Below are 23791 nucleotides of genomic sequence, written 5' to 3'. Positions count from 1 at the left end.
TATAAATTAGTATATATGCAAAAAAATTAAAAAGTATATATGTAAAAAAAGTAAGGGAGAAAGCATACAAAACATACTGGCGGTAAAAATTGGATAATTTAATTACGAGTTTGAAAAAAAGATTTACAATTCTTTCATAGCATCAAAGATTTACATTGTTTTCTTTTTATATAAATTCAATTTTACATGCTTCAATCAAATTAAAGCTCATTTATATACATCGGTTTAACGCACATATTGTGAGGCGCTACCAGAAGAATAACTATTAAGATTTACAGCATGAAATTAACAGTAGTAATCATCAATCATTATGAACATAATTTCTTGAATTAATAAAAATAGCAAAGATGACAGTTGAAGAGATAATTTATATGAACTTCTAAACTGTTGTTCTGAGAAGTCACCACACCAAAAAAAAAAAAAAAAAAGAAAAATTAAATAACTATGATGAAAATAAAATTGTAAAAGAAAAAATTTCCTATCATTTTTCAAAGATATATTAAATCTATAACTATCTGCACAAACACTCTAAATAATATCTAATTATTTATTTGGATTCATAACCGAACCATACTTTTTCCTCGCAACTACCCTCACATTTATAGGTTATCATCGGTACTGCTTTTCGAGATGAAAGTGATAAACTCTTTAGCTGCTCACCACAATCTGGACATCTAAAAATAAAAATAAATGAAATGAAACTGAATAAATGTATACTCGTATGTAGTATGTAATCTGCCATAAAAATTCCAGGAACTACAATATTTGCCAATTCAACCTCATGACGTGTAGAAATGAAAAAGAAATGCTTGTATATAAAATGAAAAGAAAAGAAACTCAACCGTCGGAACAATTTCAATAAGTGCTCATCATCGACCACGAATAATTTTCGACTAGTTCCCCTGATTGTATCGCGTTCAGCACCAGCTTTTAATATACGGACATGATTCGAAAGATCATTTTTTGCACATACCTTCGATGTTCTGAAGGTGACAAAATCACTGCTGGAAAATCGCATCGACAAAAAAAAAAAATATTAAGTACGATTTGTTGCGCATCATACACATGAAAAAATAATTAATCGCAAAGAAATATACAATAAACTCCACTGAATACCAATTCATAATTTCGAAACAAAATAACTTCAACAAATATTTCAAATATACCCTCTGGAGATTGTAGAAGCAGCAGGATTTATCCCAGTTTCACTAGTTAATGTTTGACCACTGAACACTGTTTGATTTATACCATCAAAATCATTAACTGGTTCGCCTGAATCTCTTGAAGCAAACGAGACTTTTCCAGTTTTATTCTTGAAAAAATAAAAAATAAAATACTTTCAGGCAAAGTTAATCAATAATTCCAATAAACGATTATCAATTAGATTTGGTTAAGCTGTCCGTCCAATTAAAAAGATTTTTAAAAGCTAAAAGCAATTAACCTTAAGACAAAATCATGTATTTAATAACTTTTCAAATGTAGGGCGTTAAGTAATACAGGATCCATGAAAATGAAATAAAAGATTTACCAATTCTGATGTACCTTCCATTACAACCCTTGATTGCTGAATTTGTGCTCTCTCTTCCGACATTAACCCATCTGCATCCGGTACTTTCGCAACATCCGATATAACTAAAAAAACTACTAGTTCTATCATAAAATGAATAACTGTACCGTAAAAATCCTCATATTTATAGTGGAAAAAAGAGAATAATTTCAAAACGTACGAGTCTGTGATTCATCTGTTATGAAAGTAGAGCTATCTCGCCTTCGTCGTGCAAATGAACATTCGTCATCTGTTGGTGTCTAGAGATAAGAACTAATTTCGGTTACCAAAAAAAGAAAAAAAAAAATGAAAGTTTCATTTAAGGCTAAAACCATCTTATTGGCTCAATAATTCATGTGTTTTAGATAAGAAAATGTTCCAAGTTTTTGAGAGAATTAACATTCTTAAACTTGTTCAATTTCCAGCAGTAATGAATACAACAGAAATGAAATGTATTGTAATCAGAAATGAAGAAAAAATAAGATGCTAATCTTCGTAATAAAATATCAATCATATTTTTGGTCTAAGTGATATTTAACAAGAAATTTCAGGAATATTCAGGATGAATTAAGTGGATTAAAAATGAAAACAACACACTTGAGCACCATATCGTTCTGAAACGACTGAACTAGTACGAGAACTTGGACGTTTTAACTGCCCATGTATCCTTTGTTGTATTTTCTCTAAAATTAAGCGATAGCTTGATTCAAATACACAGATATTTTCAGGCTAATTTTCTAATAAACCTGAAAATTTAACATTGAAAACTAAAAATAGGAAAAAAAAAAACTGAGTGGAAATCTGCCTCTGAAGAAATGAAGCGATGTAAACCGTTACTAACTTTCGTAATTCGTTAATGTTTCTCCAGATGACCTTACATATGGATTCCTGTCCTGAAATGACCTTAAATCAAATGTTTATGTGAAATATGTGGTTACCGAAAGTAAAACGGAAGCGAAACGAAATCCAAAAAAAAAAAAAATCCAAAAAAAAAAAAAAAATAGAACTTACATCATCATTTCGTGACTTACACTTGACTTTTTTCCATTGTGGATGCTGTCTAGAAAGTTGCGAAGCCTTTCTTGCCTCCTCTAACAGAGCTCTTAGGTGTCCCTCAAAAGAATTACTTTAATTCACTGCAAAGAAAGACGAAACTCTTCTGTATTAAATTAGGTATATTGTAATATAAGTAGTGAAAACAATTTTATAAATTACACTTTCAGGAATCTAGCAAACATCGATTCGAAATTTACCAATTGATGTTAAAAGATAAACTGGTTTTACCCTTGACCAAGCTTCAAAGGGAGTTAACATTTCGTCGATCACTTCTTGACGACTTTCCCGTTGCATTTGCATAGCTCTGAGCTGTGAAAGAGGTACTGGTTTGCATTCAGGATGATGTGATGGAAATGGTTCGCCAACGATATTGTCATGGACCATTTTGATGATCGGTGATGGATGACCACCTTGAACCTCACGTCGTGATAGGTGGTCACACGTTGAACAACGATAATAACTGTAGTAATTACGTGTCGTTGATCTACGATAAATTCGTACACAGTTACTTTGTTGCTCTTTGATCGCTATATTGCTCAAATTTCCGCGTAAATTTCGTATCACTTCATAAAGTCCTGGTCCAAACCTGTATCTTAGTTTGTCACGTGAATAAAAATTTGAGGATATCCAATATCTTAAAAATCGTAAATATGAGAAAAAATCCTAAGAATGAATCTTAAGAAATTATACAAAGCTCTTTGAAAAAATACATTTGAAAATGGCATCCTTAATTAGCAAAATGTTTATAAACTGAACAGTAACAGAGACAAAATTTTAAGATTAAAATATATATTATTTCAATAACATAGAAACATAACAGTTAAATCTTACACTACCACGTCTTAAAATAGAATTTTAAATGAACAAAAAATTGCAAAGAATGATTTGCAAAATTTTAAATTTAAAAATTAGTATGAAGAAAAATACCAACTCTTTCGCAATACGCGGATCTTTTTCCACAGTATTCTCTCCATTTTCCCTGTCGTCTTTAACTTCATTTTGATTATTTGTCTGCCTTGATTGTGACAATTCAGAACAGTGTAAGGTACGACTCCGTACTGATGCTGTCGTTACCTCGTGTCCAAGAATAACCGATATACGATCGGCTGCTTCCGCGAATGACAACTCATTTTTGAGTAATTTTGTCATAATTGCGTTCACATCAGGCCTTTTCCATTCCTCACTAAAACATTCCCTATGATATGCTGATCTAAAACATTAAAAAAAAAAAACTGCCAAAAGTATCATGTATTATCTGATTAATTGACATTAAATGATTTAACTTTCAACTGAATCCTGTATTTCCCGCTTACGATAAAAGATGAAAAAAAAATAAAAATTAACATTTTCATTTCAAATACGCTTATTAACCCATCAATAGTTATTAAACTCGCCACAATTTTGGAAGCAACTTTTACTTCACTGTTTTGAAATTTAATTTTCACAACTTTAAGAAAAGAAAAAACATGATACTTGAGTAATTTCATCTGTGTCTCATATTCATGTTCATCATCTTGCCATGCAGTTCCCGGTTCTTGGAAATCCTTAAAGTTTGAAACTTCATCATCTGTTCGATTTCGTCCACTCGTTTCTGTTGACATTGAAGAAACCGTCTGACTATCAGCAACAGAATTAGCAGCAGTAGCAATTTTTGTACCTAATCCTGTATCCTGTGCTGTTGTGCATACTGGTGTTCGTTGTACCGTTTGTGAATTTTTCATTTCCATTTCTAGATTTGAAAAATCAAAAATTAATAAAAACTATGACGTTACAGCACTATAACAGTATATAGTATCACAAGTCACAAGCAATATTTTTTCAGGAAAATGGCAGGTACCACAGGAAAATTTCGGCTGCTTAAAGTATTTAAGAATGTTACAGAAATTAAGCTATAGATGAATGATACCATGTTGATATACCGTGAGAAAGCAACGGAACGTATGGGAACACCATACCAAATTTTTCAGTTTGCAAGAAAGTTTACTTGCTCCAATACTACTTTTAAATCCTTGCTACACATCCTTCACTTCTTTTTTATGTTTTTAAAAAGTCACCTTTTGTTCTGTCTTTTAAATGAACTCCATGAAGTTTCATCCAAAAATAGGTTTAATTTAAACCCAAATTTAAGAAGCATTTCACTAGGCAAAGGAATAATTTTATTTGTAGTATGTCTATACAAGCAATGAAAATATAAAAATTTTAGAATCACAAGCAACACCACGAAAAATTCCGTACAAAGTAAAACAATTCTGCACAAAGTAATAATACTACAAAATATATTAAAAATGTTGCCCACGTTTACACTTTAATAAAGTAAAAAAGAAATATTGAGAATATATAACAGCATACAAATTTTCAGAATTAGATTTTTCTTGACTTCTTTGAAATAATTCCATTCGCACACTATCCACCATTGTAAGGTGTATTTGCGCAATTAGCTTTTATACTTCAAGCTTACCTGCTCCCATTTTCGTTTTCATTCCAATTACTTTAGGCAAGCGAAACATATTGAAATTACACTTTATAATTCTTTTTTAAAGAAATATTAGCAAACTAATCCATTTTCTGTCCAAACCATACAGTTTGCTCACATTTATTACACTGATAAGCAACTGTTGGCATTGGTGAGTCAGCATATAATGTCACTTGCTTCAGCTTTTCACCACATCCTGCGCATCTACAATCAACATGTCCAGAAAAATTAGAAAAAAAAAAATTATAAAACAAAACCAAGGAAGGCAGATGTGTACAAGAGAAAATGGGTCCAATACACAAAGTTTTCAAATAACACACTGAAGATTTAAAAGAAAAAACCTTTTGAATAGTTGCAAAAGTTGCTCTGCTTCAACCATAAAATATTTTCTGTCTGTTTCAATGATATACTCTTGACCGTCTTCTACATACCGTCGCTTAACTGATGCACTTTCGACAAGTTTTTCTTTGTATGCAGTAGCTTTTGTAGAACTTGGCCTCAAAAAAGAAAAAGAATTAGTTATTTCAATCAATATTAAGACACGAGCACTTAAAATTTTCTCATTAAAAAGTAATGAAGAAAATAACAGTGAAAAAATGACTGAAACGCACAAAAAACATTACTACGCACATGCTCGAGCGATGTAATCCAGCATTAATTCGCTGATAATTTAGCTATATGGAATGAAACGACAAAGATGTATCTATTCATGCACTTGACATTCTCATGTAAATGAAAAATGCAAAGTTCACACATTTCATATCCACCCTGTTGTTTCATTTTTGAAACCATCAGTCAAAAAATGACTCGAGATTGTTTGGAAATGATAATTTTGCGATATATGCTGATGTCGCTATATAAAGTTCTTTTTCACTCTGGATACAATACTTTCTTGGAAGTTTTATTCAGATTAGAAACAGAAAAATCAAATACTATTTTGTACGCTTACCATTTACTACAGAATACAAAAAATGCAATACTGCAGAAAAATAAAGAAAAAGCACCTGTCAATGCCACCATCCAAGTTATCGTCTGAAACCAATCTCTCATCAGCAGTTGCTGGTGGTGCAATGTTTGCCATCCCTTCACCAACAACAAAATCATCTTCATAATATGCTTCTTCTGGATTACCATAAGAGTCATCATAATCTAATGTCTAAAATATTCTTACAATCAGCAAAAGATCTTGCACGAACGAAAAATTCTAAAAGACTAGAATAGAAATATTATTAGGACAGAAATACAAAAGTGATCGCTGGTAGAATGTAATAAAATGGATTTAGAATAAAATCAATTCAGCAGGAAATAAAATGAATCTTAAGTGAATTCAGAAAGAAGCAGAACTTCAAAAAAGCTGAAGAAAATAAAACATAAAAATTAAGTGAAAATTAAAGAATGGAATTTCGCACATTCCTTTTTGATCACATGGCGAATTCTCGTATAGTAATCAGAACTGTTAGCAACTACCACTGTTTTATATATTCTGAATCCTAACATTGTAAGATAACACCCAAGTTTATATAACACCGACAGATAAAGGCCAAATGAAATGCTCGATTCTGAGAATAAGGCAATAATTCAAGGATAATGTAATGAATTCATTTATAAAACGAGCTTACTTGTTCTCTTTCAACCCATTCTGTAAGATGTGATCTACTAAAGCTGGGTGGCTGAGTGGGCCTTACACGAAAGTATTGAGGAAGTAACATCTGTGTGTCTATCCTTCCTTCAGTAGTACCTGAAATATCTTGAAAGATGTCTAACAATCACCTCTTTTACGTTCTTCATTAATAAAACAATTTCATATATACATAACTTAAAGAGATTAAAGAGATAGCATTAGTAATTTCTATTGCATATCAAAGCAATTATATTTATTGAGAAAATCTACGACAAGAATGGCTGCTATATTCTACGGATTGATCAATTCATAGATTAAACTAAGATTCGATACGTTTTAAATCATCAGTTGCAGATAATCTTCAAATCTTTTTACCCAGTTCATCCGTATCATTTTCGATATCGATGTCTTCATTTGTCATTTCATCCGCGATTATAACATCATTTGCAGGCCTATCACGCTGTAAAACATTGCTCATGTAAAACTTGATAAAACTCCAATTTTGAATGAAAACATCAAACAACTGATTACAGGTCTTACCTACCGGTTATTTTCTCGCACCTATGAATTTACAAAAATTTAAAGACTAGTATTGCAAATATGTAATTAACCTTCCAAGGCTGAAGAACTACACCGTTATCCGGTGAGTATGTGTATTCGCCTCCATTCAGACTTCGAGTAAATTTCCAAGTTCGATTGCAGGAACGATCTGAAAAAATTTTTGCAATGACTTTTAATCATATATATCATTAAATATGCGAGAAATACAAGTGTATCATTATATGTTAGAAATTGGAGGTTTCAATTGAAAATAGAAAACTTTAAATCTTGTTCCGTCCTAACAAACAGAAAAATAGCAAGCAGAGAAACGGCTCCTACCAGGCAGTGCATAATCATCTTCGCTTCCTTCCCAGTTGCCCTGGAAATTTGTGTAAATGACATATCAGGTAATATTTCGTAGTAAATAATATATCTTATCTATAATGTATAAAAACAGGTGTTTCAACATTAGTACATATATAATGTAAATCCTCCAGGTATCTTTAATGAGTAGCAATACTACTCACTAAAGAAAATCCGAAAAAAGATCAAATTAATTAAAAATGAAAAATTTTAAAGAAACGGAGTCGAAACCTACTGTGTAAATATCTCCATATCGCCCACCTTTACGCCAAGGAACATTATTGGATGCAACGTATCGCATACGTGTAATACGACAACGTGGACACTGCTTGATGAATTGCTCAACATCGCTTGTAATCGAGTTCCAATAAAATTTTGTAGAAACCATTTTACGTGTGGCATTCAGGCCACCGTGATTTGATTCCAAATGAGCCTAAGATGAAAGAATGTCAGCTGGAAAGAAAAGATCTCGAGCAGATTTTCTCAAATCAAAATTCATTTTCACTTTTCCAAAAATTATCTACCTTTTTGTTGTGAACTAACTTTTAAATTTAATTTAGCATTTTATAGATTCTAAAACTCTTAATAAGCAATAATACAAACCTGAGTGAGGATTTTTTCAACCTCATTCTTCTTCACAACAAATTGTCCCACTGTTGAGTGATCTGGCTTGAATCCTAAATTCTTAAAAAAACTTAAACACAGAACTCTTAAAAAAAATATTCTGTTATGTTAAATGGATTTTCCTCCGTATTATCTACAAAAGATAAAGGGGGATATATCGATAATCTACAGTAAATATTACATGTTTGAATGAATTTTAACCTTCAGAAATATAAAAGAGCTATTCAGCTTAATGCTGAAATAGAGCTGACTATTGAAAACCTTGTAATTTAACATAAAAAGCGGTAATGCAGAAAAGCTGATAAGTCTTCCCAAGCAAACCTCGAATGAACATATGAGATTTCCGGCATATCCTAAATGAATCCTACACCAACAAAAAATCTCAGAATGACTCTCTTCTTCCCCTCATAAAATAACCTAGTAAAAATATCAACACTAACCAATATAAATCAGTTGGTCAGTTCCCTCAATTAGTTGAAATCTTTTAGCTTTTCTTTTGAAACAATCAATACGATGCTTTAAATGGCCCTGAAGTCGTTTAGGAATTTCTTTGTTACGGTGATATCGTACCAGCTCCTCATAAGCTTCAGTAGTAAATCCACCATATGCACATCTATAAACTGATGCATTTAATCTAACAAAATTGAAAATGTTGCATTTTTTTTTAACGATCAACAGCTGAAATACATACTGTGGAGTTTCACAGCTGAAACTGCATAATATTGTGGCAGTACTTCGAAACAGAACATTCAATATTTCGGCAATAACATTTCACCACTCATTTATCTCATATCGTTGCACTGTTACGTCAGCTATCAAACTTCAAAAACAATTTTATAAGTTTGTTTAACCAAAAGCTTATAAATTCAGACTTCTTCTCATCCGAATTTGAATCGGTCATCAATGCCACTTCCAAATCTTCTGTTTCTTTTTCATACTTCGTGCTCATTCTGCCACCATCATCACTCATTATTTACCGGACACCTGTAAACAAGCAGTATCTCACCGCGCCTATATAATTTGCAATTACATAAATCAACTTTACGCAGTATTTCGCTTCATTTCATCCACTAATTATTTTATTTTGACACATACATGCTATCTCATTTTTCATGTGTAAAGATTCACAGAGAAACAATATGGCTGTCAGGAAGAAACTTTCGAAAACATCAAGTTTAGTAATAGAGCCTATTTTCAATGACACTATTTTTATCTTATTAAGTTACAAATATACCTGAATAGTAATGTCATAAGCAGTTATAGCAACATCAAAAAACATCTGCTTCAAGTAATATTTCAGTTGTATCCAAATATTATGATGGTTCAAGTTATACAAACTTACTTATAAGCAAGTATAATGTTAATATCTCTGTGTTTATATATTTCTACAATTATAAAAATATGGTAACGTGTGATAATAACTGCATCAAATCAACAGCAATGAGAAATGGTTACCTTCGTGGTATTTATCCGGATTTCCCGCATGTAATGCCACTTGATACATCTTTACCATACGTTAAGTTACATTATCCCCGACATAATCGCAAGCATTTGACATGATTAATTCTCGAAACGTATAATTTACAGCAAAATGCCCACCACTCTTGAGAACGTATCTACGGGAAGGGAGAACTTTTAACGGGTTAAATCCCACGATGGCATCATTAAATAAGGCTTCTGGCCCGCGGGAAATCCAGCTGCTTCAATACCATTTGTTTGTTTATCTATGCTTCGGGTGGCGCTTTGTCACTATTTGCTGACGTAAACTGCGCAAAACACGTAAAAGTCACGTTCAAAACAAAAAAACCCTTCCAGCGCAGATGAATTGAACACGAGAATCGACCATTTCATCACGTGCTAGTTGCTGAGCGAGTGAAAGAGACGCATTGAAAAATGTATGTCCCAATTATTTGCCCAACTCACAAGGAAGTTATTCCATCTTAATTCATGTATTTGGAGCATGTTTGATAAGAACGATATGATGTAGCGGAAAATATAGGCCATTCCGGTTCATTCTTCCGGTTTTCTATTTCGTTCACTTTTTTCTTTTTGTTTTTCTTTTTTATTTAATCTTTTCCAATCGATTCTTTGAATTGTTGACATTTTTTAATTTATGTATTAAGTAAATCATTCATTCATTCAGTTTTATCTCTATTATTAAGCAATTTTTAGTTAAGTTTCCCTTTTTTTTTTTCGAATCAGTTCATCGTATTAATTTTTTGATCAATTGTTAAGATCAATTTTTTTGATTAGAATTTCAATTCGTTTTTTTCCATCACTCCTATTAATCTATCCTTTTAACCGATTTTTCTTTTCCCATTTTCCATAACTTTTTTTTTTTTTTTAGTACTAAAATATTATGTCACAATTTTAGTATTATAAACATTCGGTGGTTGCAATATGATTGCTACTTTTATAGCAATGAAGCAAATTTTTCAAATGTTAGAATATCATTTACGCAGGAAAAGGGATCACATTTCCTGCATTAAAGGATATTGGATTAATTTTGGATTATTTCATGAAAAATTTTACAATCTTTTCTGATATACTTTTTGAAATTTAGTCGTTTTTATGATTTCCTTTGGATAATTGTGCTGCTGAACATTATTTTTTTCTTCTTTTATTCTTTATTGAATATGTTATTCTCTTTATAATTTCCCAAATTATACTATTGATCTTTGTTCCTTTTTTTTTTCTCAAATGAAACGAAAATAAATTAAAAGGGTTTTTATTTAGAATAAAAATACTGCATTTAATGATCTCTTCAGCTATGGGCAAAGCTTTGCATATTGGCCTTTTTTTTCAAAAAAAAAAAAAATGAACCAAACGAATGAACATTAAGTTTTTAAATTTCATTTTCGATAGATTAATTTGTAGCTCTTTGGATTGTTATTTCTTCTCTACTTTGAAATATAATTTTTGTTAAGAATACTGAGAAATGTATCATAGATGGATCTCATCTTTTGCAAATAAATAACTTAAATTCAAGAAAATTATGTAATTTTTTAAATTCTTTTCCCTCCTCCTACCTCTCTCTCCCTCTCTCTCTCTTTCTTTCTTTTTATTCTCGCATACACATACATTGAAGAAAATAGAAATCCGGGATGAGGTATGTCTAATTTTTTTCAGGAAGATGACCGAGTTCGGAAAGATAAACGGAAAGACATAGTTCATTCTTGAAAAGTTGAAAAATAATTAAAATTGGAAAAATATAACTACAATAAAGTTAAACTCACCGAAAATTGACAGTAACAGTAAACGGAAAAGCTGATTTAAAAAAGGAAAATGTAAATAAAATTGATTATGCAATTAAATAAGTACAGTTAAGATCATAAACAATTGTTTATTATGCGATATTCTAACAATCAAATGAAATTTAACATATTGAAATTTTGAAATTATTCAACTTTTCATTTCTTTGAAGAATTACAGTACATATATTAAAAGTTTTTAAATGATGCTATACATAGCTAGAAGCTTACTTGAAATAAGATGATGTGATGAACATATGACCATTATTAATTAATTAGCCTGAACAAATTTAAACAAATAGACAAAAAAGTTTGGAAAAAAAGTATCTTTTGAAATTTTGTTTTTTTTTTTTTTTTTTTCCTTAAATTTTAAATTTTGATATTGAAAAAATATTTGGCATTACTGTCTGAGAAATTATTGATGAAATAGATGTGTATAGTAGGAGATATTGAATTTTTAAATGAAAAATAGGTACATATTATTACGATTAACTCATATTTTATGATAGCGAAATAGTGAACCACGGGGAAATTCTGGTTATAAAATAGTTCTCGGGTAATGAATGGGGAAAAGAGAGGAATGGGAAGGAAGAGAATGAAATTGGTTCATCTGCAATAATCAGTGCAAAAGATAGGGACTAGCAGTTTTCCATTTTAAAAAATATGGTGAAATTTAATAAACAAAATTTAATGCAAACTTTATTTAATATTAAATTTTCAGTAGCTTTATTAGCATTTATGCTTTCAAAATTTCTTATCATAATACTATGAAAGACTTATTGAGAAAAAATGAAATGAATCAGAATTATCTTCATTAATTATATGAGAAGAAAAAAAAAAAATCAAATTTAGTCAGTCATATCAAATCAATTAATCATATATATATAAATCAATCATTCTTTTCATATATGAGACAAAAAAAAAACACTTTCATCTAAAAAGTTAATTTGGAAGTGAAATAAAAAAAAAAAAAATATTTATGAAAAGATAAGAGCGTATCCTAGTGTGATAAGCTGATAAGGAAACACTGTATTATTATAATAAAATTATTAAAATAACACAAACATTAAGCAATAAAATTTTAGGAATTGAAAATGATTCAAATCTTATAATGCATTTTATTTATGCAAAATTTTTGCAACAAGAAAAAAAAAAAGAAAACATTTTTCTTTTTTTGGCTAATAATAAAATGAAATTAGAAATTTATTTAATTTGAAAAAAAAAAAAAAAAAAAAGTAAAAATGTTAACGGTTCAACCACGTGCTGTACAAATTCGTGCATCCGGTGGTAGTTGTGTACATAAACTTATTAATACAAGTATGGCACGTTTAGCATTTAAAATTAAATCTACTAATAATGATGAATATCGTTTTAAGCCTATTTATGGTTTCATTGAACCACAAAGTATATATCCTATTGTAATACGAAAATTACCTGGTCAAATAAGAGAGGATACTTTTATTATACAATATGCTGAGGTTATTATTGTTATTTATTCTTTTAACTTTTTTTTTTTTTGATAATAGTAATACATTTATTGTTTGTTCATTTTTTTCTTTTTTAATTAATTAAGAATATACGTCTGATATTACATAAGCATATTATTTCATTCTATCTTTGTTTATTAATGTTTTCAAAAAATTCTCTTTTCTATAATTTATGTTTATTCATGTAATAACAATAAGTTTTATAAATATTTTATGAAATTATTAGCTTTTGAATACTTCATATTCATTGCGTTGAAATTTGTTTAAATTTTTGCTTTTTTTAATGAAACTTTTTTCCAACGATGTTTTGGAATGTTGAAACAATTCATAAGTACAAAATCTCGAGAAATGATTGTTTTAAGAAAATTTGAATTTTTTAAGTAACCAAAGAAAGTCCAATAAATGACTTTATTACACCTAACAATAGATACAGTTTTAATTGTATAGGTAATTTATAAAATCTATGATTTAGGTAACAGCTGATTGTACCGATGCAAAGGCACCATTTAAAGTTGATGCATTACAAGGTGAAATAATTGTATATGCGCATTCGGTGTGAAAAAAGATTTTTTTTTTTTTATAAATCTGGTCTATTTTAAATGATAAACCATGCGTATGTATCTCATGACATCTTTGATACATTTTATTAATATTATAAACAATAACATTTTCATATTGGTAAAAAAAAAAAGGAAATTTGACAATTTACTGATCTCAGATGTCAAATTTCACAAGCAATCACAACAGATACAGTCTATGGAATGTATTCCAATTCATTGCAATTTGAAATGCAAAAAATAATTTGAGGAATTCTCAATCAATTTGAAAATTTTTTTTTTTTTAAAGACATAACATGAATAACTATTGTTGATGGTAGAATATGAAGATGATTGCTCTAATAACTCAATTTTTAAAACTTAATCATTGTTCAATTAAATAATTAAATGATAATAACTTATCTCAAAACGTTTGTCACGTTTTTTCCACTGATTACTGATATAGCTAGTTATTACGAAAGATAAGCAATACTTAATAACTGTTAAATATTGAACACTTTTTGTGACGGAGATGGAGAAATGGAAAAAAAATTAAGGGAATTATTGCCCAAATAAAAAAAAAAAAAAACTTACATTTCCAATGATTATTCTGTTTAGACTGCTTTCGATAATTTTAAACGCCCATATGAATATAGTCGAAGAGAAAGTCCAGCTTCTGAATTTCAATAGTTAATAACTTTTATACCATTTTTTTTTAAAAAAATACCCTTATCATTTTTGCATATAATATAAAATGAGCAAATAGATAAGATGAAAGAAATATGCTTCTGATCAGCGATGCGAAGACGAACAGCTGCCTATCCTAAAATGCAAGATGGTATAACGGAGAAAAGATAAATTATTTAAATTTGAGAGATAAAATATATTTTGTCCAGTTAACTTGAAGCATATGCGCGATATCACCGACGTAAATCAAACATTATGTTACATGTCAAGAAAGTGTTTGAATTTTCTTCATTCAAATTTGATACAACAACTATTTCCTTCATTAGATCTAAGAATCAAAAATATATTCACAAATATACAAAACACCTCATTTACCTACCCCCAAAGATACTTAGAACTTTGCATTCAGATGTATTATAAATTCACGAATTACCCAATTTGAAAACATATAAATAACCAATCAAATTTGAATAAACTTTAATTTGTATCACTTTCGTCGTTATCCACAACAAAAATTTCAGCTTTTTGAAAACGCTGCCTTGTAATTTCCAGCAAATGTTGTTTTTTATCCTGCTTTTTCGATAATTCAAATTTGATTTCATTTTTGAGTCCAAATCCAGCACGGTTAGGACGAACTTCACTAATCACCTGGAAAGTGATGAATGGCATATATCGCTAATATATACCACAAAAATTGTTCGTTTGCTAGAAGTTGAATGAAAATCAAATATTTTAAATTAAACAAAAATAAAAAAGAATTCACCGGCTCTGTAATGCCATCTTCTTTTCGCCCCAAACCAGTGCCTTGTTTCCAACCCATTCGTTGAAGCATATTAAATCCTCGATTGCTTTCGTTTAACACTTTTGTTGATGACGGAGGTATATTTGTCGATGCAGCAATCATTCCTAAAATTTCCACTGAAATCTTTATCACAATAAATGCTATGAGAATGGTTTGAAATATAATTTTATTAAAGTCTGTCCTGTAACTATTAAATGAGAGCTACCTGGCAAAGGTTTTGCCGAACAATTTGCATAAATTGATTTATCTTTGTCTTCAGTAGTTCTATCCAACAAATTTCGTTCCTTCTTTTGATACTTGCATCGGTAATGCTCTTCTCCATCCTGATAAAAAAATAACAAAATGTCCAATTTAATTCATAGATTTTTAAAAAAGTGAAATAAAAAGGTAAAAAAAAAATGCTTAAAAGGAAAAGTATTATAAAATACAAAGTAAAAAAAAAATTGCATTGGTTGTGTTAATTTAAAAAAATGGTTTTCTCACAAATTAACTCCTAGATGAAGTTAAAACTGAAAACTTCAGGAAAAAGTGATACTTTAAAAACATATAAATAAAAAAGAACAAAAAGACATGAAACTATGAAGAAAAGAAAATTGAAATCGAACTAAATAGAACTTACATCAAAAATGCCATATTGTTTCTTCATATTCCGCAAATTTCTTCGTCTTAATGTCTCTTTTGATATCTTCCCAGCTAAAGAATTATTATCAGATTCCGGCAATATGATGTGATCATGCTTTATCAAACCAGGTTCACATGAGCCACATGTATTCGTTCCTATAATGATTGAAAACCCTAGACGATAAAACTAAATATTGATTACTACCAAAGAATTCAGGCAAAATTTTATAAGTTCCTTTCTATGAATCGTCATGGTCTTTCATTCTATTAATAAAGAATATGATAAAATTTGGTATAATTGTCGATGATGAAAATATAATACAATTAGGAATTTCACACTATAAATGAAAACTTAAGAACAAGCCATCTCTTGTTCGTATTATAAAAATTTTACAAAAAGATGTATAATTCTATTCGTTTAGTCAATTACTCGAATTCATCATTGTAACATTCAGTAAAGTGAAACAAGAAAAACATATTATCTACTTCTCTATTTCTAGCTAACACAATAAAAGTAATCCATTTTTTAAAATAATAATAAACTTTTTGTAGCTACTAATGTAGTACTATTATATTATTCCTTCATTACAATAATCCAATTTTGTTCTTGGCGTTTTATTTTGTTTTTTCTTTTTTTTTTTTTTTTGTCATAAGTAAGTATATGGAAAAAATTCTAATAATAGAAGACCAAATTTCATACCGTAATGGATATGAGCCAAGAATTCTTGTTCTCCAAATTTCCATTCATCGCCATGATCTATTACTATTACTTCATCCATATCAACTTTTAGTTTATTACGAAAAACTTCTGAATCATTCCCGTTGACTGTCATGAAATACTTTTGCTCCGTTTCGTTGTAATTAATAACAGCACTGCACTAAAAAAAAGATAAGAATAGCTCGAGACTATTCAAATTAAAAAAGAAATGTGAATCAATACATATTTTCCAATATTATGCAAATAAACAAGTAAAAACATTATGCGAATAAAAACCTTATGTAAATTGAAGTTACTACTCAACAAAATATTGCTAGAAGGTGAGGTAACTATGTTAGTAGTCTTAATATCGCACATTACTTTAACTCTTATTCGAATTCAGTTCATTATTTCAATGTAGAGAATCATTAAAAGAAAAAAAAGTGATAAAGAAATTCATGATTACTAAAGGAACTGACCTATCTAGGCTACTAGCAAAGACGATACTGTGTAATAAAAAAAATATCTTTTTTCTTTTAACACTATGATTAACGGATTTATTGGAAAAGGTGTTAAAATCAATAAAAATTAAATTGATTAAAAAAAAAAAAAATCACTTCACTCGTTGAAAATTGCTCTGAAGATAACCGGATTTCACAGTCCAGAGTGGTCCCAATTTTAGCACCAGTAATTGTAACTACATGCAACACACCACTGGCTTTTTCAATAATACGCACACATGGAGCATAATCCATTCTTTCTCCTGCAAAAAATAAAAGTAAATCAACAAATAAAAATCAATAAACAAAAAAAAAAAAAGTGGACGAACTAAGGGAAATCTCAATCATTTTGAATGCAAAAATATGATGTTATACTCAATACATTTAAAACTTTTAAAAGATAAATCACCTATGTAGCAGTGCTCATTTTTTATTTTAGAATTTTATTTTGAGTATTATATTATTAGCTTAATAAAACTGAATTATCATGCCAAATGTTTGTTATAAGACGTTTACAAACTTAAATGTGGACATAAATTTCGAGGAGGGATTCTAGAAGCAACCAGAAAAACATTAATTTATCAATTTAACCATATGTTCCTACTAAAATACCATATGTTACGAAAAAAAATCCACCTTGGATATGAGTACTTATCTCATCATCCAATATGTCACAATCAACGCTGTTCCTATCAAATATCTGCAAAACAACCTTCAGCAACGAATTCAAGCACTCAAAGACATCTACTTCATCCTGCGTCATGCCTGCAGCGAATGATTCTCCTGCAAATTATCCGAACTGAAAGATGGTTGATTAGTTGATCAGAAGTTGAATTGATCAGAAGGCATCAGAATGAAATTATACGTCTTCCAGAATCTATACTACTCGACAACAGTAACAAAATCGCATTATAATTACAACCGGATGAAATCATACTTAGAAATTCGAAAAGTCTGGAAGGAACTAAGAATGGGAAGTAGTGTTCTTGAGTGATAAGAAGTCAAATAAGCATGAGGTATAGTAATATTTAATGAAAATATACCTAACATCGCCACCGCTTTTCGCTCAGCCAATTTATCTGTCCAAATATGCTCACAGGGAATTCTTGTATAATAAACGTAACTGTCTGTTTGATTATTATAATAATAATAACAGTTTGTTGACGGATGATAAAATAAAGCAGTATTCTGAAATCATAATTATATATTTAAAAATTTAGATTCATAAAGATCAAAGTAATCGTGATCATAATCATAATCATAATAATGGAAATGATATGTTATCACAATCATAAAAATGATCATAATTATGAGAACAAGAAAATCACTGTTAATACAATTCCAATTCACAATCATAATCATGATGATGAGAATAGCATAAACCATAATTATAATGGAATAATCATCTAAGACTGCTACTGAAAAAGTAAGCTTTGGAAATCAACACTGTAATTGTTGTTATGATATTGCACTATAATTATAACTGACTGTTGTGATTGCTAAAACAGAACGACAATATAAACATTGTGATTGTAACTATGAATGTAATTGTAAGAATGACAAATTGATGTAAATGTGATACTAAATATATATTGATCAAGACAATAGTGATTGATGCATGGTGTGAAATTTTAAAATCTAATCTTATAACTCTAATAAATCGTTTCAGTAGAGATATGTTTCACACATTTTATGAGAAATTCTAAACTGTTAAATTTCCTAGAATTAAGAAATAAAGCAAAAAAGAAAAGAAAAAGAATGGATGAGATGATACTCTTACCTGATCATAATAATAGCCTGATACAGGATTATAATATAGTTGATAGTCTTCATGAAATTCAAAGCCTTGAAGATATTTATCACGCAAAAATGCATTCGCAGTTTGTCGAAGTATATCTGCGATTGACATATTATCCTAAAAAAAAAACAAACACAGTTAATAATTAAGCACTGAAATACATCGAAACACCAAAAGTTATTTCAGTAAGCAAACAAAAAAATCTCGAAATTCTGCTAAAATCATTATTGAGAGGTTGAGATAAACAATTTGTAATTGTAAAATTTCTCATTTATCAAATCTATTATTGTATAATAATACTGAAATTTGCTACTACAAGTGATAGTGATAAAATTTAGCAATTCTGGAATTCAGTACTAAACAATTAATTTCGAAACCCAGAAATTTTGTACTGTGATAGCAGTCATGAAATCTGATAAATTAGACCTATCAGGCAGCTCTTTAGGAATGTAAAAATAAAAATAATGATAACCTGTTGGGCATCAGCTTCAATGCCATCTCCGGAAGTATTTGATTGTATTACTTCATTGAAATCTTCAAATGTTTCCATCTTTGTAACATTCGTTCCATCCATTTTTCTACAAAAACTTTCCATCATAAAAACCTAATCCTCTAAAACTGAAAAAAAAAAAGGAAAAATGAATCTTTGAATAGCAATTAAATCTTAAATGGAAATATAAGTAAAAAACATGCGATATAAATTAAACATAACTTCATCACTGGTTTGATTCTTAATAAAATCAAATTGAAAATTTGTAAATTAAACATAGCTTCTTAATTAATTCAATTTTAAGTGAAAACACATAAAAGAATACTTCACAGGAAGAAAGGAAACTTACCTTCTAAAAAAAAAAAAAAAAATAGAAAGGTTTCGGTTAAATTTATGTGATGAAAAATTCGAAAATTCGTTAAATCCCGTTGCTATGTTTCATTTAGTTTTAATTTATATAAACATTAGAACTAATTATCATTCATTATAAATATCTTTTACATAAATCATTGATGCATATAATTCTTACTAAATTTATTCCACTGCAACATAAACAAATAATTGATGCTCTCTCAGAGAGTACTAGGATTTTTCACAAAAGTCAGCGTAGCCCGATGCGGGGCTCGAACCCGCGACAGCCAGATTAAGAGTCTGGTGCTCTACCGACTGAGCTAACCGGGCCTCCAGATGTCTGTAAAGGTACAAAGCTATGTGAGCTTTAATAATTTGTAGAGCAAAAAGAAATATTATTTTATTTAACAATTAAATTTTTATTTTTAATTTTAATATTTTTTTTAGTGATTAAATTGTAATTTAAATTTTAGCAAAATTTATTACAAAATCTGAAAGACTTAATCGTATAAAAAAATTTCCTTTTATAACTGATTTGTGAAATTATTTATTTACCAAATAATTAATATGAAAAAATAATTATTTGTGTAATTATTGATAAAAAAAAATTGTTTCCCTAAAAATATTAGCTATTCTGCCAAAGCAAATAATTTGCTATTTTATTTTAAAAATTAATTTGCATTTTTACAATAATATCTGATTGTTTAACAATTTTATTTGGCACATTAATTCAATGTGATAATTTAAATGATAATTTAACTAAAAATTATCAAATATTCCATTTATATTTCATTAATATTTCTCAGCATGCTCAAAAGGTTTGATGTAATATTAGTTTAGTTGTATATCAATTTAAATAAGTATATTTTATCATAATTCTGATTTTTTTCGAAAGTAAAACAGAATTCTGGATATGGAAAATTATCCGGAAAATTATTATTGTTATGAAAATCCATTATTTTTGCATAAAATTAAACTGGTGGTCAAACATTAATGCTAATTCTGTACTAATATTATAATTATAATTAGCAAATAATTTTCCACATTTTCTGATATTGATAGCTTATCATATCTACCATCAATTTTTTGGATAACCTATTTATTTTGATTATATTATAACTTATTTTAAAAATTAATAACTGTAGGAAGCTTCTATCACTTTCACTCTCGTACCTGATATGATATTCTTGATAACATGAAAATGCAAATCTTGGTTGAGGAATCCGGAAAATCTGCGACAATATTGTTTTGATGTACTTAAATCTTATGAGAATTTAAATTTTTATCATAAATCATTGATATTTTAGTAACTTTTCTTATCATTACCAAATGGTTAAATTTTTGGTTCTGAAAAATATATGATAGACGATAAAGTATCGAATCATTTTTTATTCTTATCATATATTAATGGTTTTAAATAATTTCCATTACAAAATTTTATAACAAATTCATTTTTTTTATTTAATAATAAATTTATGTAATTACAGCAATTTCATTTTCAAATCATTGTAATGATAATAAATTGAAATATTGAATCATTGCATATTTATAAACAAAATTTAGATTACAATTTACAAACTAAAGAAAAAAATATTAATAATTCATAAAAAACTGACATATATCAAAAAATGTATTAAAGCAAAACATATGACTTTGTTATACAATTAAAAATATTTGGAAAAAAAGAAAGAAAAAATGATTCAAAAAATTATTAAAGAATAAATTTGTTTGAAAAATAAATTTTTACGATTTACACATAAAATAAATAAAAATTAGTGCAATAAACAATCTAAAATCTTTCATTTAAAACCTATGAAATAAATCATTTCTAAGACAATGTAATGACCTAATTGCAATATGCTAATTCATATATTAGAAAAATTTTACAAAATCATTCGAGAATTTCACATATACAATAAATATAAAAAATGGGCATATCAGATGACATAAGAATTTAATAATATTTGCGCCATCTGTAATACATGATGCAAAAAAATTTTTGCAATAAAAATTGCAAAAAGAAAAATAAATATATTAAATTTCTCAAAATTATTTTTACATGATATATCTAAATAATAAAAAAAAATAATAATAATAAAATAGAATAGAAGTTTTCTACGTTTAGTTATATGTAATATACATAAGTTTTAATGCATTATAATATTATAATAAAAATAATAATAATAATAAAATTTAATTATAAGATAAGGAAGAAAGAACAATGCATCAAGTTTATTTCAAATTAGCAAAAAATATTTAAATATTCTCGTTTCATATCTGAATCTGTGTTAAGTTTTCCCATCTCATTAAAATTCAACTGTTTCTCTCTATCTTGTTGAAATTTTTGAATTGTTGGAATTTGTTCTGTTACTTTAGACATTTTTTCAGGTGTACGAAATTTTAGTTCTGAAGCATTCGTTGATTTTGGTGGCGCTGATGGATTGCTATTTGTTTTGTTTGTTGTATTTTTCATATTTTCAAATGTTGGAAGTTTGGCTGCATTTTGATCAGTTGAATTTGGAACATTAATTATTTCCTGAATTGGTATTCGTCTTGTAGGCTGCTTATTGTCTTTTTTAAATGCCTGAATAGTTAGTAAACCGGATGGAATCAGGAAAGCAGCCAAAGATCCATCATGAACATCAATGGGAATATCGAATTTTCGTTTAAAATTACGCTCAATGGAACCAAAACGACCATTTCGTTCTTTTCGATGTCCTTCCACTAAAAGTTCACGTTCCTCTTCATTGTAAATTATCAATAATTCGCCGGCAAGAAAATCGGATAAATCAATTTCGATGCTGAATTTCTCATCGTTATCAATTATTTTCTGCAAAAAAAAGAAAACATAAGTATATTTTATATAAATATATTTTGTAAAAAATTTTATTCATTTAGAATTGAAGCAATCCTACAACAAAAAATTTAATTCAGTTTATTTATGCCTTTTTTACTAAAAAAAAAAAAAAAAAAAAAAAAAAAAAAAAAGTTGATCTATTTCTTATAATTTAACATTAGGAAAAGAAAAACTAAAATTTTATCTGAGTCGTTAATAAAATAAAAGTCATTTTTTTTTAAAAAAATAGAAATAAAAGGTTAGCATTAATAAATATAATTGCATCTTCATTAATCATTTCCCATTTTTCATTATTTACTGGATAATAAAGTATTGCATCAGTTCAACCAATAATTAATTAAGTAAATAAATTTGTATATAGTTATAAGCCATATACATTGCATAATGATATAAAATATTTATTTCACACTATATAACTGCGATGATTTCCGATAATTTCAGCGTAAAGTTATTCTGATGATATAAAGTATCCCACATAATTTCTAATAATCAAATAGTTAGACTGATAAGTAAAACAAATTAATGATTAAAAAGCTTAATTGACAATTGTAATCATTTAATAATCATTAATTCATAAATTTCATTAAAGGATAGGTATGAAAATAGTATACCTCATTGATTGATGAATTTTTTGTCGGTGATTCTCCGCTCCAAATAATATCATGCATTGGATAATTAAAATATTGCATAGCTTCATCAAAGAAATGAGTGAAAAAACGTCCAGCAGGTGTCATCGAAAATGGTAAATCATTGTTTAAAGTACTATAACCGGATGTGTTGTTATCAGTTTTATGAGAGTATGATCGTGATGATGATGATGGTGATGATGAACGTGGTGTGGGTCGATGAAATCGTGGAGGTGGACGAGGTGATGATGACGGTCGTTCATTAGATGACGATTTGTTATTGTTTGAAAGGTGAGTATGATTAGTTGTAGAAGATAAATTTGGTGTTATTGTTGTTGTTGATGTTGATCGTGGTAATGACGATAATGTTGATGATGGTGGTAATAATGATGATGATGATGATTTTGTTGTTGTTGTTGTTAAATTATTGTCACACTTTTTATTTTTGGGACAGATAAAAGTTCTCCAAACCATTATTTATCCTTTAAACCCTGAAAATTAATTATAAAAATTACAATAATAGTAATTTATATAAGTAAGTACGTAAATAAACGGTTATGTAGACAATTTAAATAATTGATGAATTAATGCAAATTAAAAAAATAAAATTAAAATAAAAGTTTGAAGGTGTGAAATCATACATTGTATTCGCAAAAAAATGCGAATTTTTATAAAAATAAGAAAATAAAATAAATTAACGAAAAGGAAACATATAATAAAAACAGCATTTTTTAAATGTTTTATATCATTATTATTGTTTACATTCAAGAAGTTACCTCAAATAGGTTGAAATCAAATTATATTTAGGAAGAATGAAAAATAAATTTCGGAAAATATCCAGCATAACTGTTTTCAAAGATATTGA

At 28.4% G+C, this 23791-nt stretch overlaps 5 protein-coding genes across 5 annotated transcripts; 1 reads left to right on the top strand and 4 right to left on the bottom strand.

The window, feature by feature from the left end:
- Positions 1-547: 547 nt before the first annotated feature.
- Bm9473 (Uncharacterized protein) lies at positions 548-4323 on the bottom strand (the record flags this gene model as incomplete). Its single annotated transcript, XM_043082475.1, has 11 exons — positions 548-674; positions 843-983; positions 1167-1312; positions 1529-1632; positions 1728-1806; positions 2144-2229; positions 2388-2439; positions 2558-2659; positions 2831-3188; positions 3534-3785; positions 4076-4323. 11 exons carry the CDS (start codon positions 4321-4323, stop codon positions 548-550), a joined length of 1695 nt encoding a protein of 564 aa, XP_042938409.1.
- An 832-nt stretch (positions 4324-5155) lies between these two features.
- On the bottom strand, positions 5156-9193 carry Bm9472 (Uncharacterized protein; the record flags this gene model as incomplete). Its single annotated transcript, XM_001894691.1, has 11 exons — positions 5156-5279; positions 5417-5572; positions 6080-6231; positions 6695-6813; positions 7072-7156; positions 7308-7405; positions 7576-7615; positions 7835-8032; positions 8203-8276; positions 8664-8836; positions 9096-9193. 11 exons carry the CDS (start codon positions 9191-9193, stop codon positions 5156-5158), a joined length of 1317 nt encoding a protein of 438 aa, XP_001894726.1.
- Positions 9194-12715: 3522 nt separating this feature from the next.
- Bm2570 (MSP domain protein) lies at positions 12716-13520 on the top strand (the record flags this gene model as incomplete). The annotated part of the gene is made up of 2 exons (XM_001894690.1): positions 12716-12952; positions 13434-13520. The coding sequence occupies 2 exons, from the start codon at positions 12716-12718 to the stop codon at positions 13518-13520; spliced, it is 324 nt and encodes a 107-aa protein (XP_001894725.1).
- Positions 13521-14661: 1141 nt separating this feature from the next.
- Bm6848 (G-patch domain containing protein) lies at positions 14662-19197 on the bottom strand (the record flags this gene model as incomplete). The annotated part of the gene is made up of 10 exons (XM_043082474.1): positions 14662-14832; positions 14948-15090; positions 15192-15309; positions 15606-15763; positions 16308-16485; positions 16922-17067; positions 17441-17587; positions 17848-17992; positions 18585-18719; positions 19075-19197. 10 exons carry the CDS (start codon positions 19195-19197, stop codon positions 14662-14664), a joined length of 1464 nt encoding a protein of 487 aa, XP_042938408.1.
- Positions 19198-21685: 2488 nt separating this feature from the next.
- Positions 21686-23400, bottom strand: Bm9471 (Hsp20/alpha crystallin family protein; the record flags this gene model as incomplete). The annotated part of the gene is made up of 2 exons (XM_001894687.2): positions 21686-22273; positions 22912-23400. 2 exons carry the CDS (start codon positions 23398-23400, stop codon positions 21686-21688), a joined length of 1077 nt encoding a protein of 358 aa, XP_001894722.2.
- Positions 23401-23791: the final 391 nt, after the last annotated feature.

Source organism: Brugia malayi, assembly GCF_000002995.4.
Source record: "Brugia malayi strain FR3 genome assembly, contig: Bm_v4_Chr4_scaffold_001, whole genome shotgun sequence".
In the NCBI taxonomy this organism is placed as follows: Eukaryota; Metazoa; Nematoda; class Chromadorea; order Rhabditida; family Onchocercidae; genus Brugia; species Brugia malayi.
This window is presented reverse-complemented; position numbering and strand designations above follow the sequence as displayed.